Genomic DNA, 16,118 nt, shown 5'->3' on the forward strand with positions numbered 1-16,118 from the left:
ACACATATTATAATATATATACAACTATGTGAAGATTGCTAATTTTTTTTTTTACTTGTATGAATCGTCCATGCGTGTGTGTGTGGGTGGTACACAGTGGAGTCGTGTGTAGATGTACAGACACTAGGTGGCAGGTCAGGTTGTCTACACCATTGCTGTCAACCAAACATCCACCATGACGGTCTGGTGTGACGTGGCTCAGGCGACCGCGGCTGGTTGGTGAGTCTGTGGTGTTGATGTGGTTGGTGTGTAGGTGTGGGGACGATTGACCGATGATATATACACACATTGTATATACATACAGCTGGTGCAAGTCTTGTGTTTGTAGTCTTTATTGCAGCAGCTCTCACAATCCTCCTTCATCCCCCAATGGAGCAGACTGTGTTGCTGCGGCAATATTTCTGTGTGTTGATGTGTTACTGATGTACTACCAGCAACAGCACAGCACATCCACCAATCACAGTCACATCCGTCACACTGTGTGTCGTCACCAGGTGTTCCAGAGACGTCGTGACGGCTCCGTTGACTTCTACAGGAGCTGGACTCAATACGAGGCTGGCTTTGGTGACGTCACTGGCGAGTTCTGGCTGGGTAGGTTGTCAGTGGCTAGACACTCTCCTAATTGGTCTGACTGAATTTGTGCAACATTCAAATTGTGCTTGATATTTTCTGTTAGTCATTAGGTTTTCCGTCAAATTGTTGGTGTGCTGTGCTTGTGCCTCTGTTGTTGCTGTTGACACTTGCTGTGCACATTCTGTTTCAAGGATATATATATACGTCTTTGATGTCTGCATATGCATAACATGTGTGTGTGTGCTTATTTGTTCACAGCTGACGACACCCTTTGGGATCTTAGCGGCGCGAGTTTTTCAACCTATGACCGAGACAACGACAATTACCCTGTCAACTGTGCCGCTTTGTATCACGGCGCCTGGTGGTACAACGAGTGTAGCAACTCTAACCTCAACGGCCGATACATTGCTGACGGGGCCGATGTTACTGACGGCATCAACTGGTATTACGCCTACTATGACAGGAGCTTCACCTTCAGCGAGATGAAAGTGAAACCACTGTAACACCACCTTGTCTCCTTTACTCTCACTGCTTACACCCTCAGTCTACTCTACACCACACGTGACACTCGTGATGTCACCTCAGTGCAATCTACTGGACATTAGTTCTTTACTTTCGTGATACTGCTTAGTGATTGTAATTCACACCTGTTGTACTATTTCTTTCAGATTTGAATTTCATTCGATAAACTAAGCTGTTTCAAATATAAACATTTCTTTCTTTTTAAATTACTAATAGGTAGCAACACACCTACAATTATTTTTTAAGAAACGACTAGTTTCATGTTCTCACGGAAGTAAAAAGAAATATCACAAAGCAAGAACTGAGTGTCTGTCTTTATCAGTTTTGGAGATATTGCTACTTGAAGTTCGTGGTATGTGTGACAGCTATAACTATTTATGTTGGACCATGTTGCAAGCTGTCATATGTAGCATCGTGACATCTATAAAGTCCACAAGTACTTTGTGTGACAGGTTACCAACACTGACTGTGTATTAAAGTGTCTGAAAAAAAACTATTTTGTAGAAAGACATAATGGAAACATTTATGGAAATGAAAAGAAACCTACAGTTCTGGTCATTTTGACTAAAGACAGAGTATTTTAAGTACTGAACATCAACTATTCGGAGCAGGTAGGGTCCCGTTATGTCAACGCGCTCCCTGGACAACTCAAGACGGAATGGCTGAGAGACAGTGTACATCCAACACCAGAGGGAGCAGTGGCTGGCAGTGAGCATCAAACGTCACTTTTCTGCACCGCTGGCCAGAAAAAAAATGACACCCCCACCCAAGGATCCCACCCTCTCTGCGGGAAAAACACAGACCCCACTCCTCAGGTACCCCAGCGTCCTTCCCGGCCCCTATCGTCGTAACCAAACTCTCTAAACCTCCTCCCCTCACACACTACCCCATTTCTCCCACTCAACACCCGCACAGTCGCCAAACAAAACGAGGACAGGCCATGCTACCTCCAGCCCTACAAATACTAGACGACCGCTGTACTCAGAGGTAGAGGCAAAGCATCAGCTGACCAACCACCGCAGGATGACGCTTCCGGCACTTCACCATAGTCACTACACTATATCAACTAACAAGCACTAGTCACGACACTGTATCAGACTGACAAACACTAGTCACTACACTGTATCAGACTGACAAACACTAGTCACTACACTGTATCAGACTGACAAACACTAGTCACTACACTGTATCAGACTAACAAACACTAGTCACTACACTATATCAGACTAACAAACACTAGTCACGACACTGTATCAGACTGACAAACACTAGTCACTACACTATATCAGACTGACAAACACTAGTCACAACACTACTGTGTCCTTTTTTTTCGCTGTATTTAAATGAAAGTTTACATTTTAAGATAAGTAGACTTTTCAAACAAACAAAAGTAATTATTGTCAAGAGCAAATTGATATTGCTATAAAACGAATTAACATTGCCAGCAAATTGTTTGTACTTATTTACTCATTTTATTAAAGGACACAACGACGAATTCACGGTTACTTCCCTTTAAAAAAAATAATATTAATTATCACACCTGTAGTTAAGATATCACATGTACTTACAATCACTCCATGTCCAGTCACCAAATCCGAGAAATAGTTCAATATATATGACTGAAAAGAATGTAATAAAAAAGATTAAACATATACAGAAACGGTTTACACTTATGTCCACACGTAATTCAAAACACAAACAGAGCATCGTAAATGTTCACACAGTAGTCCACTGTCCACAGTTGCTGTACTATATATAGTCCCTGGTCATTGGTCATCGTTCACAATCATGTATTCACCGATCACTACTCTACATACATCCACAATGTAGGCTGTGTAGTGCGTGTAGTGCATGTACTGTGTGTAGTGTGTGTGTACTGTGTGTGTAGTGTGTGTAGTGTGTGTAGTGTGTGTGTGTAGTGTGTGTGTAGTGTGTGTGTTAGGAGCAGGTGGTTAGCAATAGGTAGGCAGTGATTATCGCCCTTACCCGTGTGTGAGCGAAGTTGCTTCGTCGTGGTTTGGCGTCATAACCTGACGTCATAATATGACGCAATTTTACATTTTACATGGGGAAAAAGAAATTGGAAGAGAGCAGACGAGAGAGAAGAGACTAGCGGCAGACGCAGTGAGCGGAGGTTTTTTGCTCTGGAACGTGTCAGTTGTTCCCGAAGAATTTATTCGAGGACGTCAGCCAGGTGTTTGCCGAGACAGCACCTTGATTTTGTAGACCTGGAAAGGGTGGATTATTCCAGAAGGTTTATTCTCAGACGATTATTCCGGGAAGTGTGGATGTGTGTGTAAGTGTGAGTCTCCCGGGTTAAAAACCAAACTGTAAGTAGGAATTTTGAGAACTACTCGAAAAAACAGTCGAGCAAATTAATTGAATGTCGCAGCGTGAAAGACATTTTTACCGTTATTATACTGTATATGATATGCAGTAATGTATGTGTTTAATATTTAATGTTAAGTTACAAAACTTTCGTTGCCGACGTCAAATCTCTGTGATATCTGAGCGAAAGAACACATGTGGGGACGTGTGTACACAGTGCAGTCAGTGATTTCGAGTGATGTGTGACATTAAGGTGTCAACGCGTCCCTGACACTGTATGTGGTGCATAATGTAGATGGAAGGTGTGCGTTGCTAGTGTAAATCCTCAACTGTCTCTACTTTGCAATTTATTTGTTAAATGCTTCATTACTCTCATTAACTAACAACGTGTTCCTGACATCAGCTTAGTTTCCTAAGGTTCAAAGTTGATATGCATATTTAACTTAGGATGGAGAAGAGAAAGGTAAGGCTCTCATGTGGCCCCATCCATCCTAACCCTTGAAAAGACCATCCCCCATCTGAAACCGCGGCTTTACCTAGAGGCATAGGGAATGTGTCCTGCTTGTGTAAACAAGGATATTTTCGCTAACATTGTTAATAATAAATACACAAATAAGTAGCTGACATGCGCCCCACTCCGTGTCTGCCCCACCAGCCCTTTTCCCATCCACCATCGCCGCTCCTGACCCCGCCTTCTGCCGTCCCCTCCGCTCTCTACGTCCCCGCGTGTGAGCTGGTCACTGTAAATGATAAATGGGACGGTGCTGCCCCCTGTTGCCGGTCCTCGGTCTGTGTCATGTGACATTCGTTTGTCGTTTAAAGATGTCGCTGTGATGGACGCATGTCGGCCAGAGAAGTGTCCCTAGTGTCACGACTACTAGTGTGAAGACACGATTTCAATGGTCTGTTACATTTGAATATTGTCATGGGATACCGTTTACCTGAGCTTAATAGTACAAATTCTCTCGTTAGTACATGTTAAAGTATACGCAAAATGTTGAAGGCTTTCCTAACTGTTTGTTGATCACAAAAAGAAGCTAAATCCCCCTGAAGTGCCGGAAAACATTGTTTGCAGGTGGTGTTCGTTCAGCGGCTGTGCGTGACACTGAGGTCGTCACTGACACCACGTGTGTCCCTGGACTGGGACAGGACCGACTCCGTGTCGCCAGCAGAGCTGTCATCGCTCTCTCAATAGGTCATCAGGGTCCCTTGACTGTCGGCTGAAGCTTCCACCAAACTGTTAACCCACAATAACAAGAACAACCTTAACCTCAGAGATAAGTTGATGCGCGTGTGAGACTGAAAGATAGAGGTAAATAGAGGTAACATCAATGGAATTGTGGAGGTGCGCTTGGCGCGGATAGCACTGGGACTTCCCCTAGATGAGTATTTGTACGTTTCTATATTTATTAAATCATTACCTATATGTTATATCAGAAGTCGAGTTTTGTGTAGGGGAAGGAAAAGTGTTTTCCCTGTGTTCACCACACAACAGACGACAAGAGTAGAAAAGGCCGACACTACAGTCCGCGCCACGTGCCGAGGCTGCACAAAGAGACTCCTGATAACAAGTGGGCGGCATTGCTCTTGAACACACTGGCAACAGTGGGATGGAAGGAGGCAGACAGGAAGACACAAGGAACAGGGGCAACCTTCTCCCGCTACTAGGTTTACAGTGGCCTGGTCTGAACACTTCTACGGGAATCTTATATGGGCTAATTCATTTTTTCTTAGTTTTTCTATGTTAAAGTTAACAAAATTTGATAGATAATGGCCGTTAATAAGCAAAATGGGTTTAAAATTAAAAGTAAGTCATGTTTTTATCAAATGTCTAAAAATATTGAGGCTGCCTGGCCACGCGACATTAAGTCAACATGTAAACAGACTAAAGGAGATGAAGAGAGAGGGAGAGGGAGGGAGAGAAGAAAGACACACCAGCAGGAGGGTGAATGCTGGAGAAGGAGGGAGGGTGTGAGTACATGTATACAAGCTTGCCTGTGTGTTACTGAGTGTGTCACTGCGATTGTTTTCAAGCTCAGACGAGTCTGTAGACCACATGCTTTACAATAAACGTCCGTCTGTTGCTGATGTTGGTATCACAGCTTATATCTAGCATCTAGCACATGATGCAATAACAGCTTGCAACACGAGGTCATTGTTTTCTAAGCAATTAGCCGACATTCTGCAAGTGGTGGCAGCCCCCAAAGAGTATTTAAATGATGGAAACTCCTACTGAAACCTATTCTGATGCCCACGTGCCATTGTGTTTGTTGTCCACAGGTTGTACTGAAGGATTTGTTACATTTACAGGTAAGTATGATACCAGTCAACAGAAGGCCTCTTGGCGAACTTCAAATTATTTAGTGAGTGGACAGTGAGTTCGCCGCACGGTTGTGTCAGTCTGTGTACTTGACTGAGACCACGTGTCTCTGATTGTTGTCGCTTTGTTTACAACTTTTGTTTGTTAGTTTCACAAGTCTTCGTGTGTTTTACAGGAGCAGCTGAGCCTCGCGATGGGCGCCGTGTCTGTAACGGTAATTATCCTCCACATTATCACATTACCTGTGTTCTTACACATTGTGTTGACTAATGTACACATGTATTACTGTCACACATCTTTGTTACTGTAGTGTAGCCTACAGTACATTTACACACCTCGCTGTCTCATCATGTCACTTGGATCACTGGGTTGACTAACAACATTGATATGACACTGTCAACACCTGATGACATGTCTCTGTCTTCATTAGATATGAACAGTTAGGATTAAATATGTACACCGCTGAGTAACATAATGCAGAAGTGTTTTATTATATTCTGTAGCATTCTAAACAAAATTTAAATCTTGTCTTTACAATAAGAGTTGCACACGTTTGTAGTTTTTTGCCTGAGACAAGTCGTGTAATTTAATCCAGAGGCCTTATTGCAGTTATTATATTATTTCAATAATATTTTTTTTCTTTGAAAGAATTTCTAAACATTGTTAGTTTACTTTTCTAAGTTAGTTATTTTGTGTCTTTTCATTTTCACATTTTTAGGTTCTGACTGTGACACTGGCATTCAGTCTGTACTCGAGGACAAACTCGTTGCCACAGCTGTCACACAGGTATGTTGCTGGTCATAGTCTTGGACAGTGAATGTGTCCATGTGTGTTTGATGTCATGATTGTTGGCACAATGGTCACATTACATAGTTTTGTGTTCTTGGCATAAATCATTAATTGTTTGGTCATCCCCATTCTTATTAGTTTTATATTATTATAAAAGCACATATAGTATATAAAATATATATACTAATGTCATGTTCTTGTTATTTAGAAAAATATCAAACTACTGTGTCAAATTCAAAGCCTACAAAAATCAACTATTAGGATTCAAATGATCAGTGTTATTTTTCACTCGTGTCTATCGGTCTGTGTCATCATCACTACAAACACTCACAGCCAGAAGGTGACTCGCACGCTGACTGAAGGCAAACAACGGTCGACACTCTTAAACAGAGTCTGTGAGTAGCAACAGTACTACACACATCACAACACTGCAACATGACACCTTGTAAACTATAACATGACACACACAACACCAGTGACACACTAAACACATTTGTCAGCACCCATCATGTCAGTACACAGCATCCTTATACCAGTGTCTTTTTAAGTGTGTGTTATCCACTGTCCAGAACTATTTGTAGTAAAAAAAACCACACTTTTTTATGTAAAAAAGTTTAACATAAAAAAATCCCTCAGATAAATACTCAACTTTGACCTCTGTCTGCTGTGTAAAGCACAAGATACACAAGCTGACCAGAAGGTTCCAGAATGCTCTGGTCAACAAATCACTCAGGATGCCTTTGTGGCTGACTATCTGCTGCTCGGCTACAACAGCCTCAAGGGAAACCCTCTCAGGTCAGGTCGTGACCCCGGCTTCACCCTCCCCATCTTTTCTACTGAGTACAACAGCGGTCACGTGACTCCAGACTGTCGCTCCAACGTACCGGAAGGTGTGATTGTGTCATCAGATGTGTCATGTGTCACATCCTTCACCTCCAAGGTGGTGGCGACGCCGTACGACCTGACCAAGCTGCTGAGTGTCACCGCGCACGTTGGTGATGTCGGGTGGGGGCCTTCATTCTCGGCAAGTGACGACTTCAGGACCCTCTCCCACAAACTGCGAGACAACATCTTGGTCGTCTCAACAGCCACGTGCAGTTCGTACCACGTGACACTTTCACCGCTAGAACCGCCGCCATTTAGCTCGGTGTTTCTCCACTGGATCCTCAAACTCACTGACACTGACGACGACGACGTGTACCTGGAGTTCCTCCACACCTTCGGCACACACTTCGTGTCACGGGCCCGCTTCGGGGCGTCGTTAACTCTCGTGCACACCATGGAGGACAGCGACTACCGGCGGCAAACACAGAGTCACGTGACGGCGGCCGCCACCTACTTCGCTGCTGCGCGACTTGGACACTCCCTGACCTTGACCCCTCATCAGCAGGAAGCAGCGGACAAGTTTGCAAATGAAGTGGAGACAACGACGATCGCTGTTGGGGTTCCTCCACCTGCTGACCTCACGAGTGTCACGTGGCTGACGTCAGTGAGGGAGAACCCTATGGCCATCAGCTATGACCTGACCTCTGTGGAGAGCCTCTTTTCCGATCCCTTGATGGGTAAAGACAGTCGTCTAAAGCGCTACGCCATTGATCACGTCAGGGTCAAGGCCAAGCTCGCGGCTATGAAGGACAAATATTGTCAGAAGCTGAAGAGAGAGGGCCTGGTGCTGGACTGTGAACAAGTTGCGGGGGTAAAGCTGCTTCAAACAAAGCTCATCGGGCGCTCGAGACTGAGAAACGTGACCTCAGCTAACCAATGTGTGGAGAAATGTTATCAACTTCCGGGCTGCGTGGCTGTCACGTATTGTGCTAAGTGTGACAGCAACGAGGTAGGACACAAGGACTGTCACATGTTTAGGGTTGACGACATCCACAGCGCCGTGACCGACCCTCAGCGGCAGACGACCATCTTGACCAACAAACTACAAACACTTCTGATGCTGCACAATACCTCGACTGTTGCTGAGTCTGACAACATCACCGTGACCTCAGCGCGTGAGTGCATGACCTCGTGCAGTGAAGATGACTTGTGTCTGGCCTTCACCTTGAGTGACAGTCACGAGCCCAACATGACATGTTCTCTCCACTCGGACTCTCTTCTTCTGTCCTTCAAACAGTCAACAGAGAATAATGTGTTTTTCCTCGCGTGGCATCACAAAAGTATCTCAAGAATTACACAAACTAACAGTTTTCCCACATCCTCCTTGACGAAGGACTTGTTAACAGACTGTGTCATCGACGACGATTGCTCCGATGAGAACGCGATGTGTTCTATTGGCAGGTGCCTCTGTCTTCCTGGTTTCTTCTTCTCATCACGTGACAACAAATGTCTGACTAGTGAGTATGAAAACCGCGATTTATGAATTTATGAACAGTGATTTTCTATAGGCCTCAGTTGATGAATGATGAAAGGCTGATAAAGGCTGAAAGAATAATAAAGAATCATTTTCTAAAGACAAGGACAAATAAGTAAGACAAAGTGAGAGAATAAAGGTCAGAAGAAAGAGAAAGAACGAGATAAAAAAAGTGGGTTTTTTGTTTGTTTCTATTTCAGCGTTTTACACATGTAGCAGGAGTAATTCAAGACAATAACATAGAGGGTAAGTGTGTAATTCAGTAACTGACCGATGATATTGGTCTGTCGTAGCATGCAGACCACGTGACCTACAAGACACCTTCATGGAGTATTCTGAAAGCGAAATTAAAGGACATATTCTCGCCACTCAAGATGGAATAAAGCTGAAAACATGCAAGAAACTGTGCGTCAGTACTGATCATTGCTTAACCTTTGACTTCAGAGGTGTGTATGATGACTTTTTTTTATCAATATCGCGATGTGTGTACGAGAGACTTGACAATGGTGATTGGTTGTCCTTTTAAATGTCTTAATTGGTCCTTTAGCACTCTTTCTTACCTCTTTGTCTCGTTTATAAATATTTGTTATTTAAATTTTCGATTTGGATTTGCACAAAGATATTGTTCCTATTTTAAGTATAGCTTCATGCTTTAGACACAGGAGGGCGCTGTGTGCTTCATGATGTGACGTCACGTGAGGCTGTGTCAGGATGGTTTCCTCTGACCAGTACAGGGTGGACTCACTACCAGAGAACTTGCCTGAAGTCAGCCGCCTCCTACCCGGGTCCAGCCTGGTACAACTCGTCTTGTACCCAAGACACGGACTGTCCTGACCCATTCAGCCTCTGTTCGTCGGGCAGGTGTCTGTGTGCACTGGGCGACTTTTCTTCTAAAAAGGAAGTCACGTGTCGTGCTGCAGGTAGGTTGGAAAACAGTTTAGAACTGCATGGAGAGTGCTTTTGTAAGGAAACGAACTTAAAATCATGTCATATGTAGAAAGATCGCGAAGAATTCGTCAGAGAATGTTTATCCCTGAAATAGTAAAAGTGTCGTAAGTTACTCACAAGTAACGACTGTCATCTCCTGTGCAACTTCTTTCTTGTGAGTGAAATGCTTTGTTGCCATGGGAACAGAGTCGTGCGGCGAATGGCAGAAGGCAGGAGCCAAGTCTGGTGCGCACTTCATTCGACTGAAAGACAAGAAGGAGACGAGTAGAGTGTGGTGTGACATGGACTCCAGTGGCGGAGGTTGGCTGGTACGTTGTCTGCAGTTATAAGTGTGTGACAAACATGACACAAACACCGACAGGTAACAGCTTGCACTCACCTGAGAGTCGGGAATGACGCACATGGCGCTGGCATCGTATCCGTTAGGATGAGGGCGAGTGTTTCCTTTAACCAAGTTCAACTGTTTAATAGCGAGTAACGATCTGTTTACAAAATAAACATCAAACCATGAATACTTTGTACAATACTTGACCTTTGAACTTGTCTGCCACGGTCAGGTGTTCCAGAGACGCCGTGACGGTTCTGTTGACTTCTACAGGAACTGGACACAGTATGAAGACGGCTTTGGTGACGTCACCGGGGAGTTCTGGCTGGGTAGGTTGTTGAGTCTGTCTTTCTTTCTATCCAACATTTAACATTTCGGTGTTTGAACTACAGTCAGTGGCTCTTGTTGTGTAACACGGTGACTGTGTTGTTGTGTCATTATGTAGGATGTTTAGTGTATGTGACGTCACTCTACGGGACATGTGTGTGTCACTTTTTCTTCAATTAAATGTGTCTACGTCAAACCTCTACAAATATTGCTCTTTATATCTATAATAATATATATAGCGCCACTATTTTGTTGTACTGAGAATTCCATACGAGTATATGTATATATGTATATATGTTCATGTATAAATACTACACTGTATAATAGTAACACAATCTCTCAACACAATATTTATTGTACTAGCTACTAGTGTCTACTCTGTAATGTGCCTAAGAATTGGTAGACTGCGTGATGTCACACATTTCTCGCTGACTCTTGATGCAAAAAGTTAGTGTCATCAATTAAATATTTGCTCTTAAACTACCAGGATAGAGGTTTTACCCGGTTTTACCAAATTATACTTCCATGGTTGTCAAAGACTCGTAAGACAGAAACAGAAACAGATAACATTAAATCACGTGACATAAAGTCCATGTCTTCTCTCAGGTTTATCAAGGCTTCACACCCTGACCAAAGGGAGACCCACCCGACTGCGTGTAGACCTCGGCGAGGTAAATGGACATCGTCACTACGCTGAGTACTCGACATTCAGGGTGGACGGTCCTGAGACAAACTACAGACTGACCGTGTCCGGCTACTCGGGTGACGCGGGTATGTGACCTTTAGACAGTAAGATCAACTTAGTAGCATGCAGCTGTCTAACTAGTCGGGTATCTCCCGGTATTCCAGTAACTTAGAGCAGGACACAGACATGAAGGTGAGCAGCACGTGAAGACTTACAACAAGCGTGGGTGTGGCGGACATCACTGACTGACCTCCGGTCACCGTCCGTCGCCAGTAAGGTCACAGTCACAGCTTGCACCAACCTGTGTCTGACTGTGAGCGATGTGAACAAGATGTGACTGATTCCCTAAACAACCTGGGTGGTAGAGGTACATGTCTTGTTATAGCAAGTTCTTTGGTCGTTTCTAAACTCTGTAACAATCACTGATAATAGGTTCACAATCAAACCACAAATGTCCATCTACCAAGGTGAGGTCGTGTGTGTGTGATTGAGTGCGTAGTGTGAAGTGTGAATAATGTGTGTGGAGTAAAGTGTGAGCATAACATGTGCGTGTTGTGTGAAATGATTGTAGAGTTTTAGTTATAGTGTAGTTATAGTATAAAGTGGCTATAGTGTGTTTTTTGGCGGTGTGTTCATGTGTGGAAGTGTTGTACATCTAGACTCTAGAGTGTGTGTGTATACAGTGTGTGTGTTTGTGTGTACAGTGTGAATAAAGTGTGTGTGTGTGTGTGTGTGTGCAGTGTGTGTGTGTTTGTGTGCAGTGTGTGTGTGTGTGCAGTGTGTGTGTGTGTTTGTGCACACATTAGTCACGTGCTGTAGACAAGTGCAGCCCTAATGTTGTCTGTAAGACAATAACAACACAAAAGGACACAAACCTACAACAGGTTTCTATCTGTATCCACATGTGAAAACTAACGTTTATAATTCTACATTTATATATTGTTTGTAATGTAAAGCAAGCAAGTGCAATATAAATATTAACATGTTTGTGCTATAGTTATTATTGCTAATTTATTCCTTTCAGTAGCGATGGCATGTATTTCTTCTTCATGGGAATATGATGAAAACCACTGTCTGAAACTAAACAAAAACCATCTGTGGTTTCTTACTCTGTTATGATAAACTATACAAGAAAATAGATTAAATAAGAAAATATTGTTTATACATTTCGTGTCATTCTTCTTCTCGTTTCCAATCAACCGAGTGAAGGACTGGGCCGCAATTTTTCTTTCATAGTGATAATATATACACAGCTGTGTGTGTTTAAAGATAATTGAGTGTGTGTGTTTACAGGTGACAGCATGGAGAATCACAACAACCAGAGTTTTTCAACGTTTGACCGAGACAACGACAAGGACTCTGCTAACTGTGCCTCTCTCCGTCACGGCGCCTGGTGGTACAACGCCTGTCTCTACTCTAACATCAACGGCCGATACAAGGCTGACGGGGCCTCGAGTTCTGACGGCATGAAGTGGTTTTACACCCACAATGACTGGAGGGGCTTCACCTTCAGCGAGATGAAAGTACAACCAGTGTAACACCGCCTTGTCTCCTGTACTCTCACTGCTTACACCCTCAGTCTACTGTACACCACACGTGACACTCGTGATGTCACCTCAGTGCAGATGACTGGTCTCGCAACTTGATGATGTTGCTAAATTTATTTCAATCTAGTTTTGCTTGCGTAAATCAAGACGATTTAAAAGCAAACAAGTGTTAATTTTCAATCATGAAATTAAAATATTTTTTGTGCGTAAAGATAACCGATGGTTTCATCTTCAAAATAATACACAAGCACAGAGACTGATTGTATCAAATACTGTTGTTTATTTGTGTCACTGATGACAACAACACAAGACTTAAATTGCATTATAGAAAATTTCTATAAAGTTCCACTGTGTCCTTGGTTTCCCTGTATTTAACTGAAAGCTTAGACAGACTTTTAAGATAAGTAGACTTTTCAAATAAACAAATATAATGATTGTCAAAGGTAAATTGATATTGATATCAAAGGAATTAAAGATGCAAGCAATATTGTTGGTATTTATTTACTCATTTTACTAAAGAACATAATTCACAACAAACTCATTGTTACTTCCCGTTAAAAACATATATTATCACACCTGTAGTTAAGATATCACATGCATCATTAAATTTTAGGAATCCCGAAAAATCCCCCCTTTTTTTGTCTTCACTTAAAAGGTATAAAAAGCCTACGCGCTAGCGAAAGGAACAGACACAACTGACAATACCTGTGTACTCTCTCTCTCTTTCTCTCTCATATCACCCGCTTTTTTCCCAAAGCTACATCTAGTTCGAATCCCTGGATTGCCTGCCGAGTTTTCATGTACATCACACTAAACGGTCCTTGTTGACTGGTAAACAATCACTGTCACAATAGACAGCAACCCTGATCTTTGCGTCTTTTTTAATTTTCTCTCCTTGATGCATTTGTTTTATAGTAAAGTTGTTTTTCCACTTCCTATTGAAAGATAGAGAGCTAGATCAAAACAAAATAACTTTGTTTACTCTATTAGCCGCGTAAATAAAGATTTGTAAGCTACCTATCTTTCACGCAATGGGTATTACCTAAAGACTAACCTCCAGGGTTTGTTTCTTTTTTTCCTACTGTGCGTTAAATTGTATTCTATAAATAACGATTAGAGGCAGAGAGAAAGGGAGCGAGACACAGAGAGGCACAGAGCGCAATGAGAGAGAAAGAAAGAGAGGCAGAGACAGAACACAGAGAGAGAGAGGGAGAAACAGAGAGAACAAAGAGGGACAAAGAGAAAGAAAGAGGCACAGACAGAACACAGTAAGAGAAAGGGAAGGAGAGACAGTGAGACACCGAGAGGAGAGAGAGAGAGACAGAGCGCAGGTGTTGTCAAGCAAGAATCACCTTTAGTCATCGTGTCTGTGTTTGTACACTTCACTTTGAAAGAGAAATAGTTTTTGTTTGCTGCATGTGTGTCACAGATGTGATATTGTCATCGCCGTTATCATCAGCGACTGTATACGTTACAAGGGAGCGAATAGAACGTACACATCAATGTAGTGACGTCTAGTCAACAGTGTAAATAAACAACAAGACTGTCATGGAGCCAGGTGTGCACTGAATAACTACACTCTCCCCACATTACAACACCAACAGGTAAATCCACACAATTAGCTTGTTAGAACAAAATATAATTGAAAGAAAATAAGCAATAGAAGGAATACATGTATACAGCAAATTAGTTCAATGCTTGTTTGATAATTATTCTCTGTAAACTTCACTATCTGGCTGTCGCTCATGCACGACCGTAGTTACAAAATGCGTTTACTACAGAGAAACAGACAGAGAGAGGGACAGACAGCGAGAGACAGAGATACAGGTAAATACAATAATAGACAGGCAGAGAGAGACAGAGACAGAGAGGGACAGACAGTGAGAGACAGAGATACAGGTAAATACAATACTAGACAGGTAGAGGCAGAGAGAGAGACAGAGAGACAGAGAGTCGTATGATCAGGTTAGTGTCTTAACTGTTTGTACGCGAGAGTTGGAGAAACAAAATATTAAAATAATTTTTGGTTCACAATAGTGTGAGATAAATGTGATATTATCAATTGCCGTTATCATAATTACAGACACATTCACACATAAAGGGAGGGAATAGAGAATATAAAGGGAAGTAATTGCATTAAGTCAAACGTGTAAACGAATGCCAGCATTAAAACATAAAATTGTAATTGCGTTTTGGAAATACCGATCAATTTTTCATAATAGTTCAATTTATGGCTGAGAACAGTGTGCTGTGAATATACTCAAATATTTATGATTGAATTTCTTTACATTATAAACTTATTGATTGATACAAGTAAAACTAAATCTTAGAGAAACAATAAAACAGTTTTAGTGTAATATCAGACCACAATCAGGACCACCATCAGAGTAAACAAAGTTCGTTGCTAACACGACGAGAACAGTATGCACTGAGTGACCTCGTCAGTGAAACCTGTCGTGTACGCCGACTGACCGTGAGAACAGTGAGACCACAGGAGACAAGGCGATGCTAGGCTGGTCTCAGTTTCATCTCAGAGAATGAGAAGCTTCTCCAATCTTGGTATTTCAGATACCAACTGACGCCGTAGGTATCCACGTGGTACTGACCGTTGAGGTTGGCGTTGTAACAGCCTCGGAACCACCAGGCAGCTTTAAAATACACAGCGCAGTTGAGAGTGTCGGATTTGTCATTGTCGCGGTCAAAGGTTGAAAACATGTCTCCTTCATGATAAGTCAGGCTGTCACCTGTAAACACACACATGAGCAGTCACAGCAGTCAGCTATATATGTACATATGTAAGCAATATGTCGTATTATAACTGTCTGCCATCATGAGAATATCAAAGGCCGCCTCTTGGTTTTAAAGTTACGGACACAATGAGACAATGAGGGGGAGTGACAGTCAACCACCAAGCCAGCCAGACAGACAGTCACGCTTGTTGTTCATTGTCTGCACACGTACCTGCATCACCCGAGTAGCCAGATGTGAACAGTCTGTAGTTTGTGTCAGGACCATCCACTCTGAAGGACGAGTACTCAGCATAGATACGTTTTCCATTCTTCTCTCCCAGGTCGACACGGAGTCGCAGTGGTCTCTTGAGTAGCAAGTGCAGGTTGGATAACCCTGAGGGTAGACATCAAAGGTTGGAAAGTCAACAAGTCATGAAGAAGATATCACAATATCCGTTATACAGGACATTGGCGGGTTCCTCCTTGTTTACATAATTGTTCAATGCTTAATCTGTCTGTATAAACATTATATCTGTCAAATATGAAAACAAACAAATAACATACGATTTTTAAAAGAATAAACAACCGTACTAAACGAAGAATAGAATCAAATAGAGAAAACACAACGAGAAGCTAAGTAGCAAGAACAAGACCTGAGAGTAACAT

The 16,118-nt window shown here is 42.5% G+C and overlaps 3 protein-coding genes across 4 annotated transcripts; 2 read left to right on the plus strand and 1 right to left on the minus strand.

Moving 5' to 3' along the window:
- Window positions 1-219: 219 nt before the first annotated feature.
- LOC112569026 (ficolin-1-like) lies at window positions 220-1,086 on the plus strand. The gene is made up of 2 exons (XM_025246673.1): window positions 220-591; window positions 832-1,086. Exons 1-2 carry the CDS (start codon window positions 273-275, stop codon window positions 1,074-1,076), a joined length of 564 nt encoding a protein of 187 aa, XP_025102458.1. The 5' UTR covers window positions 220-272; the 3' UTR covers window positions 1,077-1,086.
- Window positions 1,087-5,419: 4,333 nt separating this feature from the next.
- On the plus strand, window positions 5,420-13,210 carry LOC112568963. 2 transcript variants are annotated; one of them, XM_025246554.1, is made up of 11 exons: window positions 5,420-5,733; window positions 5,901-5,957; window positions 6,462-6,529; window positions 6,866-6,927; window positions 7,207-8,874; window positions 9,185-9,337; window positions 9,548-9,811; window positions 10,026-10,147; window positions 10,397-10,493; window positions 11,098-11,262; window positions 12,470-13,210. In XM_025246554.1, the coding sequence occupies exons 1-11, from the start codon at window positions 5,671-5,673 to the stop codon at window positions 12,712-12,714; spliced, it is 2,964 nt and encodes a 987-aa protein (XP_025102339.1). In that variant the 5' UTR covers window positions 5,420-5,670; the 3' UTR covers window positions 12,715-13,210. The 2 variants fall into 2 exon arrangements, with proteins under 2 accessions (XP_025102339.1, XP_025102340.1); XM_025246555.1 differs by having other exon boundaries at window positions 5,919-5,957.
- A 2,021-nt stretch (window positions 13,211-15,231) lies between these two features.
- Window positions 15,232-16,118, minus strand: LOC112567527 (ficolin-3-like). Its single transcript, XM_025244221.1, has 3 exons — window positions 16,106-16,118; window positions 15,685-15,846; window positions 15,232-15,467 (listed from the first exon to the last, which is right to left on the minus strand). Exons 1-3 carry the CDS (start codon window positions 16,116-16,118, stop codon window positions 15,232-15,234), a joined length of 411 nt encoding a protein of 136 aa, XP_025100006.1.

Source organism: Pomacea canaliculata, linkage group LG7, assembly GCF_003073045.1.
Source record: "Pomacea canaliculata isolate SZHN2017 linkage group LG7, ASM307304v1, whole genome shotgun sequence".
Taxonomy (NCBI): Eukaryota; Metazoa; Mollusca; class Gastropoda; order Architaenioglossa; family Ampullariidae; genus Pomacea; species Pomacea canaliculata.

Coding starts and splice junctions, on each gene's coding strand:
- LOC112569026 (XM_025246673.1), top strand. CDS start 273: ATGATATATACACACATTGTATATACATACAGCTGGTGCAAGTCTTGT. Junction 592..831: donor CACTGGCGAGTTCTGGCTGG/GTAGGTTGTCAG, acceptor ATTTGTTCACAG/CTGACGACACCCTTTGGGAT.
- LOC112567527 (XM_025244221.1), bottom strand. Junction 15,468..15,684: donor TGGCTACTCGGGTGATGCAG/GTACGTGTGCAG, acceptor GTGTGTTTACAG/GTGACAGCCTGACTTATCAT.
- LOC112568963 (XM_025246554.1), top strand. CDS start 5,671: ATGCCCACGTGCCATTGTGTTTGTTGTCCACAGGTTGTACTGAAGGAT. Junction 6,928..7,206: donor GACACTCTTAAACAGAGTCT/GTGAGTAGCAAC, acceptor TGCTGTGTAAAG/CACAAGATACACAAGCTGAC. Junction 10,494..11,097: donor CACCGGGGAGTTCTGGCTGG/GTAGGTTGTTGA, acceptor GTCTTCTCTCAG/GTTTATCAAGGCTTCACACC.